This window comes from Sceloporus occidentalis, unplaced genomic scaffold (assembly GCF_023333645.1).
Source record: "Sceloporus occidentalis isolate IW3139 unplaced genomic scaffold, rSceOcc1.0.p SCAF_397, whole genome shotgun sequence".
Lineage (NCBI taxonomy): Eukaryota > Metazoa > Chordata > Lepidosauria > Squamata > Phrynosomatidae > Sceloporus > Sceloporus occidentalis.
In genome coordinates, this window is record NW_028317377.1 from 127,529 (window position 1) to 137,417 (window position 9,889).

The 9,889-nt window shown below is 40.7% G+C and overlaps 1 protein-coding gene across 1 annotated transcript; it reads left to right on the top strand.

Annotated features, from left to right (window-relative positions):
• Positions 1–2,902: 2,902 nt before the first annotated feature.
• On the top strand, positions 2,903–5,419 carry LOC149273203 (high mobility group protein B1-like). Its single transcript, XM_089506601.1, has 4 exons — positions 2,903–3,055; positions 3,680–3,825; positions 4,407–4,581; positions 5,258–5,419. Exons 1-4 carry the CDS (start codon positions 2,906–2,908, stop codon positions 5,417–5,419), a joined length of 633 nt encoding a protein of 210 aa, XP_089362727.1. The 5' UTR covers positions 2,903–2,905.
• Positions 5,420–9,889: the final 4,470 nt, after the last annotated feature.

The following is a 9,889-nucleotide window of genomic DNA, read 5'->3' on the forward strand; positions in this document are numbered from 1 at the left end:
TTTATTTTTTTACCATAGGTTTTATTTTTAAGTATTTTTTATTTTAATACTTTGTGTTCGTAAAAAAAGTCAATGTTTTTTGCAATTTTTTTTTTTATAAACTTTTATTTCTGGTGTGTAATATTCGGGTGGCACGACGTGTAGAGGGCTGGGCAACCGGGGATTGAGCGGTTATTGGACGGTGTGAGCCCTAGTATAGGCACACAGATCCGGGGTCACTAGGAAAGGGCCGCCAGGAAGGACCCCACTGCAGCCCCTCTTATCAGGGGTGGGGGTCCGAAGACCAGGGCGTGTAGGCAGAGGAAGCATAAATTACCTCAGAAGCTGCTACTGCTATAACATGGCTGACTGTGGGAAGGTATGGTGACTATCGAAGCTGGGGTTAGCAAGGCAGCATTAGAGATAAAAAGATCTTCCAACACAAGGCGGTAGAGTGTGGCTAAGGGCCGCCATTTGTGTATTCTGTCCCGTAAAGTAACCCCTTTAGCCTGTCCGACTAAGGGAATTCATGGGCTCCGGCCGCCGCGGCGTTAGGCAGCTTCTATGAGATGGCGGTTGCGAGCGGCACTATATAACATGGTGGTTAACGAAGGGAGCGAGAGAGGGGAGGGGCGCGAGCTCATGCGCGGCCACAACACAATAGAGGAAAAGGGCGACTCAGCACCGCGTGGCCGCGCACCGCCGCCACCATTCCGAGAGCAGGGCGCGCGCGGCGCGCTCCCTCCCCGGCCGCAGTGTTGCAATGTGTATGTAGTCGCTAGATTGGAGAACTGTGTTGTCATCGTGCGTCCGCTGCCAGGGGGGAGATGGCAGCCACCGCGGGTCTCATGGGCGCTGGGCGGCGGCTTCATGATATCCAAGTTGACTCTTTCACCAGGAAGCTGCTGTTACAAGATGGAAGGAGAAAATCTGTCATTGCTGACCTTTTTTCCTTCTCCTCCTCCACCTTCTTGGAGTTGCGCCATTATTTCACTTCACAAACAACTGTGAGCGAACATATTGTAACTTTTCAAAGGCTTTCCCATGAAGTGGCGATAATAAAGTCACCAGGCGATGGTTTTTAATGTTTCCCGTGTTTATTATTTGCAAAGAAACTTCATGCCTCGCTTTGCGCGTTCCCTGGCAACTCATCACGGGTCGGTCAGACCGATGAGTAACAGTTTAACTATTTCGCGCACATGACTCTGTCTCCCACATGTCTGCCCGGGTTCTGGATCAACAGTAGAATGCGGTGATGAGGTGTTTGAAGAGACCTGCTGGACCTTCCCAGGAGGGAAGTTTATTTCAAATGAGTTGAAATGTTAGAGCAATACATCATAGTCTAAAAGTAGATGGTCAGTGGCTCAAATAAAGTGTAAGGACGTTTTACTTTACTGAGAGGGTGGTAGATAAGTGGAACAGCCTACCAGTAGAAGGGGTAAAGGCCAATAAAGCTGTCCTGAATCTAATACAAGATCAGTTAGATCTTAGAGTAGGTAAAACAGGCAAGTCTAATACCTTTTTAAAGTAAAAGGTTACCATGGTATTTATAACTCGAGGCATTGGCAGACGGACCAGTGTTACCCGTCACACTTCACATAATCTATTCAGCTTACAAAAAGTCAAGATGTCCATTGGTTAGTAGAAATGCATTAGATTGCAAGCTTTTGAGACTGCTTGGAGTGCAATCTAATGTAGTCCATTTAGCAAATAATGATATAATTTTTACTAAACGGTCTGGTGTTCTTTCCGTGGCTCTGCTGCTCCTGCTCTCTTACAGCTTCCCGGTAATGGATCTACCTGTTGATTGCACCTGATCTATAGTGCGTTCGCTTAATACAAACCCTCTGCCTATCATTTGTCATAGATGCATATTCTGAGGAGCTGTCTTTAATAGTCTCTGAACATTTTACCCTGAAAACAAATAGTTTAGGAGATCGTTGCTGTTAACTTCCAAGGAGAACACGGTTAACGACAAATCCCAGACTGCTGCTAGCTGAAACAAGAAGCATTTGAAGCATCTCAGGCAGACTAACCGCTCTTTGAAATGCAGCTTCTTGCGTCTACGTCTGATGAGGTGTTCGGTAGAGAAAAACCTAATTAACAAGAGGGCCTCCTGTCGCTTGGGTCTTCACAACGTGTGGGTGTCTGTCGTTTCGGAGCTGGAATATTATCCAGGTGTAGAAGTTCTGTACACCAACTAAACAGATTACAATAAGCAATGATTAAATCTTTCTCGGGGTCAGCATTATATAATCTCTCCCCTTAGTCACGCAGGCATTGTATGGATGGAGGAGGGCAAGGGTGTCAGGGAAGGGAATTGTTTTCTATTACATGGACCAATGAGCTCAATTTCCAAAAGATAACCTTTTTAATTAAATATCAGTGACAGTGCTTTAAAAAGGGAGTATATTTGTGAAAAACGTGTTTCCACCCAGATTTGCCTTCATTAAGGGGTTAATGACACTTGACTAGTTGTTACATTAACCTGCTGATCATATTAACTATTAATCTCTTCCATTGTGTAAATCTGTAAAACATCCCTCGTGTAATTCCCAGGAATATTTCATGTATTTCTGACAATCTTTAGGTAACTTGCACAAAAGCCATGTGAGAAAACTAAGTAGAGATAGGATGTTTCACTAACATATTCTATAGTGCGGAATACACGCCTTCAATTCTCTAGTGTTTTTATGATCACTTCGGTATGATCTCAACATCCAGCGTTAAATGTGCCGTCTGGTCAATGTGCCTTACATCTCGTGTGTATTTATGGGGGCGTTTGGAATAGTTTACAAACGGTGATTATAAAAGCTGAAGTTGACTGCCTCGGCTTTCCCATCACCAGCCGGGATCTAATTGTCGTTTGTTAAAGAATGAGTAATGAAGCTTTACATCGTGCTTTTGTTACAGAAACCAACTGAAAATGGGTAAAGGTGATCCCAAAAAGCCACGAGGCAAAATGTCCTCATACGCTTACTTTGTGCAAACCTGCAGAGAAGAGCACAAGAAGAAGCACCCTGACACATCTGTAAACTTCTCAGAGTTCTCCAAGAAATGTTCAGAACGGTGGAAGGTAAGACAAGTAATCGTATGACTGGATCGTTACGCTATATATGTATCCCACATAAACCGTCCTAAACGAGAGTCTAGTAGCTATCACATTGGTCAATTTTTGATGTGAATGTGATTTGGCTGTATCGTTGCCAAGATAAAGCTGTACGTGTTTCAGTGGTGTGGGTTTTGGGTACATAAAACGGCTATCTCTTCACAGATTGATTTGTAACCCCACCACCACCACCACCTTTTTGTGAGAGTAACATCTTTATACATTTCCTCAAATGCTGCTGAGCGTTAGTTTATTTTAATTGTAAGTAAATGACGAGTGTCGGCTACCATAGGCACGCAATGAAAAATAATTGTAGCGTCACCAGTGATTCCTAGAATAAATATATACATAAATTATAAATACATTCAGCATCTCTCTTCTTCTTCATACTGAATACTCTATTACACAAAAATTGATCCATTATGTAGCCTACAAAGGTAAATCCACACAAAGCAGACCTGAGCGATGATGATGTTCTAGTCGCCACACATGCAGGCTTTTGCATTGATCCATAGGCTCTTGCGTGCGATTTACACGTGTCCATCTCTACAGTTTGTAGTCATTGTACAATTTACACTTTTTCTTTTGTAGACCATGTCTGCTAAGGAAAAGGGGAAGTTTGAAGAGATGGCAAAGGCTGATAAAGTTCGCTATGAAAGAGAAATGAAAACTTATGTACCACCCAAAGGAGAAACGAAAAAGAAGTTCAAGGATCCAAATGAGCCAAAGAGACCACCGTAAGCAGGCCTTGGAATGCGTTGCTAGAGGGATTTTGTTTGTTAAATGCACTCGAGCCGGTATCTTGTAGGGATCTAACACCGTAATATATATCACCTGTTATCGAGCATCGCATTATACAAAAATCTGCGTCAACGACGACAACCCGTGTTTATTCACTAGTTTACATTTGAGTTGCAGGGAAATTAAACATTTACATTCAGATTACACTGTGCGTTGTGAGTGCCATCCCTAGTCCACTTCTTCTTGCATAAAGTAGTTAAATTGTTGGCATTACTTAATCTTTCCTAATTAACTAGACACTATACGGGCTCTGCTTAGTCCTTCTGATCGCCAGCCCATCATAATGCATAAATTAGTTGCTGAATTGAGACATTTCCACTTATAGCCCCTATCATAAGGTGACAATCATTAAGCTCCGTGTATTGCTGGTGATTTCTTATGCTATGTATATAATCCAGCATTACTTTTCCACTCGGTGCAAAATCCAAGACCCTCGGTGAAGGTTTTTTTGGTACAATAAATATTCTCATCAGCGTCTTAACATTGCTTTTATATTTATTTATTTATTTATTTGCAGATCTGCTTTCTTTTTGTTCTGTTCGGAGTTCCGCCCTAAAATCAAATCTGAGCACCCAGGCCTGACAATTGGTGATGTTGCAAAGAAGCTGGGGGAGATGTGGAATAACACCGCATCAGATGACAAGCTGCCTTATGAAAGGAAAGCTGATAAACTGAAGGAGAAATATAAAAAGGTATTTCTTGTTGCAACGTTTCATATGCAAATCAGTGCATTAGCCGTAAACGGCTGTGGAAGCATGCTATTGTGTACATTATTTTACTATAAATAATAATGCATCTTACGAGGAATGAATACAGGAGTGCGGAATGACGGGCGCCGCAACGTGAGGTTTATTGGAAATCGATAATCTCGGAGCTGGAGGTGTCCGTTTAACAATTCAATACGTTAAATTCAGTGAAGGGAATTGATTAAATCGCCTACATTTCTTCCTTTAAGCCACGGATCTTGGCTTTCCAGAAGTAACATTTTGAACTGAATATATTCAAAAAGTTTGCATTAATCAACCAAAGCAATTTGTGTGTGTGTGTATAAATATATACACTTTCATTTTATGCTAGAAGATGTGACGGTAATTTAATGGCTTCATTAAAAGTTGGGTAACATAACATAGAATGTTTGATACCTATTTATTTTTCCTTGCATTACTTTTGTGCTGAAGGTGGCACTGTCTAACCACGGAACAAATGTCTTTCTGGCTCTTCTGTCTATTAGAAGCCTTTCTTTCTTTTTTTTTTTTTTTTAAACTGAAAAATATTACTCTTTGTCTAACATCTGTATAAATTAAAGTATCTACAACATTTTAAAGTCTACAAATGCATCTTACATTCTTATGCGATCTGTTTGTGTAGGATATTGCAGCCTATCGTTCTAAGGGGAAACCAGAGCCTGCGAAGAAAGCACCTTCCAAGCCAGAAAAAAGCAAGAAGGAAGAGGATGACGATGATGATGACGACGATGAAGATGATGAGGAGGATGAAGAAGATGAGGATGACGACGATGATGACGAATAAACTCTTCTTTTGAGCATTTTCTTGTCTATATATCTATATAGCATTTAACCCCCCCCTGTACACAATTCACTCCTTTTAAAGAAGACAAAAATATAAGGCTGTGTAAGATTTGTTTTTAAACTGTACAGTGTATTTTTTTTCCTTGTGTATAGCTAATACACTACCGAATGTGTCTTTAGATAGCCCTATCTTTTTTTTTTTTTTTTTTTTTTTTTTTTTCCTTTGGTGGTTTTTCAAACGCCACTGACCTTGCCTACTACAGTGAGGGGGTTGTAAATTGGCATGACAATTTTAAGCAGGTTCGTGTTGGTGCTCAGCACAAATTAGTTTGAATGGGGATGTAGTTCATGTTTTCATCTTCAATTGTCTTAGCATCATTTATTGTTCTGTTTAACTGAATACCACTCTGTAATTGCAGAAAAGTTGCGACTGTTTTGTTGACATTCTGTTTGCTTCTAAGTAAATACATTTTTTATTAATCTTGTTGAATTGTCTTTGAAAACATGCTAAACGCAGTTATCGGTTGTGAATAACAGGAGCCCGTGTTCTGCATCTTAAATTACATTCGCAACATTTCCTACCAAATATATTGGGTTTTCTGCTCCTGTCACACAAGTTAAAAAAACAAACAAAAAACAAAGGACCAGTACATGCTCAGATTGTAAGCGTTATCGTCAGTCTAAATTTGTCGTTTATTTGTGACATACCAATAATGAATGGAAGAAGAAGAGACTGACTTTTTCCTTGATAGTAATATGTTTTGTGGTGCTTTTCTGTCTTGTTTTTTTGGAGGTTATTTTTTAAAACCTTATGGAAATCCTTCTTGATAGTTTCCATTGAACAAACTGAAGTCAGTATAGGAAACCAGTGTGCTTGTGCTCTGAGTATAACCCAATCTCTTAGTATTTGTTATGTATTTTCTTAGCAGTGTCACATTGAGTTATATTCAGTAAGAGTAAGCTAGATGCTTGCAGGCTTTTGAGTTGAACATTTCGTCTTGATGATCAATTTCCGTGTTCTCATCAGTCTCTTACTGACCGGGGCTATTTTATACCTACAGACCTAGACTGCATTCCCTATTTCTGCTATTTTGTTCTTCAACCTTAACTGACCTCTTTTTAATTTACTCTATCCTTGCAAATGATTTGTCTTTTGTTTGAAGCCATCTGCATACATATAATATAATATAATATAAAACATTAAACAAAGCAAAAAGTCAGTGCGTACCCAGCCAATACCATCCATCACTCCATCAAAGTACTCAGATTCAGGCAATTCTTATGCGCTTTTACACGGTTATATTGCTTACCCAGGAGCTGAATCGGTGAGACTGCTCTGCATTTCAACCCAAGAGACTCTCAAGCAATTTCAAGCTTTCTCTGGGCGCCATGAATGGCGGGATAAGAGATATACGTCCATATAGTGTGACGGAATCCCCAGTATTTATGCCTTAGGGGGTTCGCTAGGTATGCGCTGAGTTCTTGATTTATGTATTTATTGGTCATTACTATTCTAGCAGCAGTAATTTTAAAAGTATAGATTTTTATTTTTTTAAGCAAATAAGTAAAAAAACTTAGCATGAGTGGCCCTTTAACACCTCCCATGAGCCTTGGAATTGGAGAGACATTCTGCTACCGACTATGGAAAGCTGCGTCTATAAAAGGCGTATAAACGGGTTCTGTTCCATTTGCCTTCAGTTGCCTTTTCATACATCAAATAGTCTTTTTTGGGCCGTCATAATACCTACAATGGCTCCTGATGTGTCTAATAGGAAACGTTACACAGAGTTAAGTGAGCAGGCCCTGAAAAATCTATTTTATGTTATCTAATAGTCTTTAAACACAAAAAATTGAGACCCTTACAAATGAAGTGTTACCAAATATGTAATGTTTCCCTGAAAATGCGCTAATGTGTAGAATCACAAGTATGTCATCAAGCTCTTGCAGGGTTTGGATACTAAGCTGGCACCTGGAGAAATCTAAAACCTCTAGCTGGATAGAGGAAAAATCATGCTTTGGTTTTACGGCACGGTTTATGTCTGCAGATCCCGTGCATTTAGCAGAAGATCTGCTTATGCAGCTAGCGTTTTAATCTCGGCTCGCTCGTTAACTTGTACTTTACATGACTAGACTTCCTTTTAATTGTTTTGTTCTGGATGCAGCTGTTGAAACCTGTAAAGGCTATTTGAACGTTATTAGCAAACCGCACTTGGATGCGGATGAAGTGAAACTGTATTACGGGCAGGATTGGGTCGCCTGCAGCCCGGGTTATCGGTAGAATGTTTGTGGGGACCGGTTATAGCCATAACACTTTTAAGGGAGTCTCTGGCAGCTTTAGGGACTTCCACCCGTATTTGTTTTATTGCCGGTATTGTGTTAAAAATCGTTTTGAGGAAAGCTGAAAACTAAAAAGTCTACACACCCCCTGTTAAAATGCCAGGTTCTTGTCATGTTAAAGAATGAGACAAAGATAAATCATATCAGAACTTTTTCCACCTTTAATGTGACCTGGAACTGCCAGAAACAGCTCCGGGGTGTCTGAGCAGGGAAATCACCCAAAATATCCCGTGAATGTACTATCTGCAGTAAAACTGCTTTTTTCAGTGCTTTCACCGTGTTACTGTGTACAGCTTTCTAGAACAAATACAGAGTGTAAAAACTGGTTAAAAAAAGTCTTTCTTATCCTTAAATGTTTGCCACTGATTCACAAACCGATTGTGGTCTGGGCTTTAACTGGGTCACTGTTAGACTTTTAGTAGGTGAAAGTTATGTGTCCTGTGCCAATTGGCAAATCTGGGCCTGGCACAAAGGCCAAAAAGTTCAATTTTGATGAGGGGAGGGCCGGCACCTTTTGGCCTGGGGTTGGGGTGTACGAGGAATCTCTGGGGGTCTTCATAACGGACACTAGCCCACTACTCTTTTAAAAGATGCCCTGTTTGCAGCTAACAATCTAAATGTAGATACAAAGCCATTCAGTTAATTAAGAAGGAACACTGTTCTTATATTGCCCCACCAACAAAAAACACATGTGAGGTAGATACTTAACAGCAACAAAGGACCATACCAATCATTATATGGATATACTGTACATATATGCGTGCAGCCCCTCCGTATAGTGAATTAAGCATAAACCTACATGCATGGGGGGCCCTGAGTTTGTATAACCGCCAAAGGTTGTGTGGAATTTACAACATGTTCGGTTAACGAGAGTATGTTTTCATCTCTCTCTATTATCCTGAAATAGACTGAATGCGGTTTACGGAAATACCGCTGAGTGTGTTTTTTTATTTATTTTTATTTTAAAGACAGCCTTGAGCTTCACGATGGTCACGTGTCCTCCGAGGCATCTGTAGAGCTTGGTGTGTCAGGGCAGCCCTGTTCCTCTGGCCTAATCACTTGCTGTTCTCTGAATGCTCCCCCACAACATGCTTTTGCGTTAGAGACATTTGGCATTGTGCAGCAGGAAGGGAGTGTGCTGATCCTCACATTTCATCGACTTAGTCATGCCCAGCGCCTTTTCATCCTCCGCAGATCTATACTTAGGGATGTCTGTTAACATTTGCTGTTCTGCAGATCACTAGAAATTGTGGTTTGTATTAATTAATTTTTATATTGTGTGGGAAAAAAAGTACAATCTGCACTTTAGACAACGAGACAACGAGGAGATGGATATTACTGCACTTGCTTAAGAAACCTTGTTTATTTTCGATGTTATGCTTTCATTGCTAGAATATGCAGGATTTGCATGAGGCCGCGTTGTGTGAAATTACTTACATCTGTTTGTACTATAAATGCCTTCAGAACAAGTAACAGGAAATCTGTTTCAACTGACACATATCTGGTTGCTATAACAAACGTACAGGAAAAATACAAACACGTCTTGCTGAGTTTCTTACAGAATGTCTTGTGCGCGGTATGAGTCCTGTTGGTTTTATGACATTATAAAGTACAAAATAAATACGTGATGCCAGTTCCAATTATTATTTTTTTTTTAAATTGAATTTAGAAGTTGCAACTCACAGGCACTTTTGAAAAAAAACTAGGTAATAAAATGTGCAATTTGATGTAACCTAGAGTATTCTTTACTTCACATACTTTGTCAGAGGTTCTCTAACACTGGAATACTTGAATTAAGATGTGTAAGTTATAAAGTGATACCATTGTGTAACATCACAGTCCATACCCCCAATATACCAGTAAGGGATGCCTTTGAAACCAGGAGCCAGACCAAGAAGGGGACATGGTGGAACCTGGAGCCAGACCCAGGAGGGGGCATGGTGGAACCTGGAGCCAGACCCAGAAGGAGACATGGTGGAACCTGGAGCGAGACCCAGAAGGAGACATGGTGGAACCTGGAAGGAGTGTGGCAAGACCCAGGTGGGGGCATGGTGGAACCTGGAACCAAAAGAGTGCATGGTTGGCATAGAACCATCCGCCCTCCTTGCATCGCGTGGTTGCCACAGGGGAGTTG

What these genes read in the sequence shown, in the direction of transcription:
- LOC149273203 (XM_089506601.1), top strand. Translation starts at nt 2,906, where the DNA reads ATGGGTAAAGGTGATCCCAAAAAGCCACGAGGCAAAATGTCCTCATAC. An exon ending in AATGAGCCAAAGAGACCACC is followed by an intron (nt 3,826 to 4,406) that starts GTAAGCAGGCCT and finishes ATTTATTTGCAG; the next exon opens with ATCTGCTTTCTTTTTGTTCT. An exon ending in TGAAGGAGAAATATAAAAAG is followed by an intron (nt 4,582 to 5,257) that starts GTATTTCTTGTT and finishes CTGTTTGTGTAG; the next exon opens with GATATTGCAGCCTATCGTTC.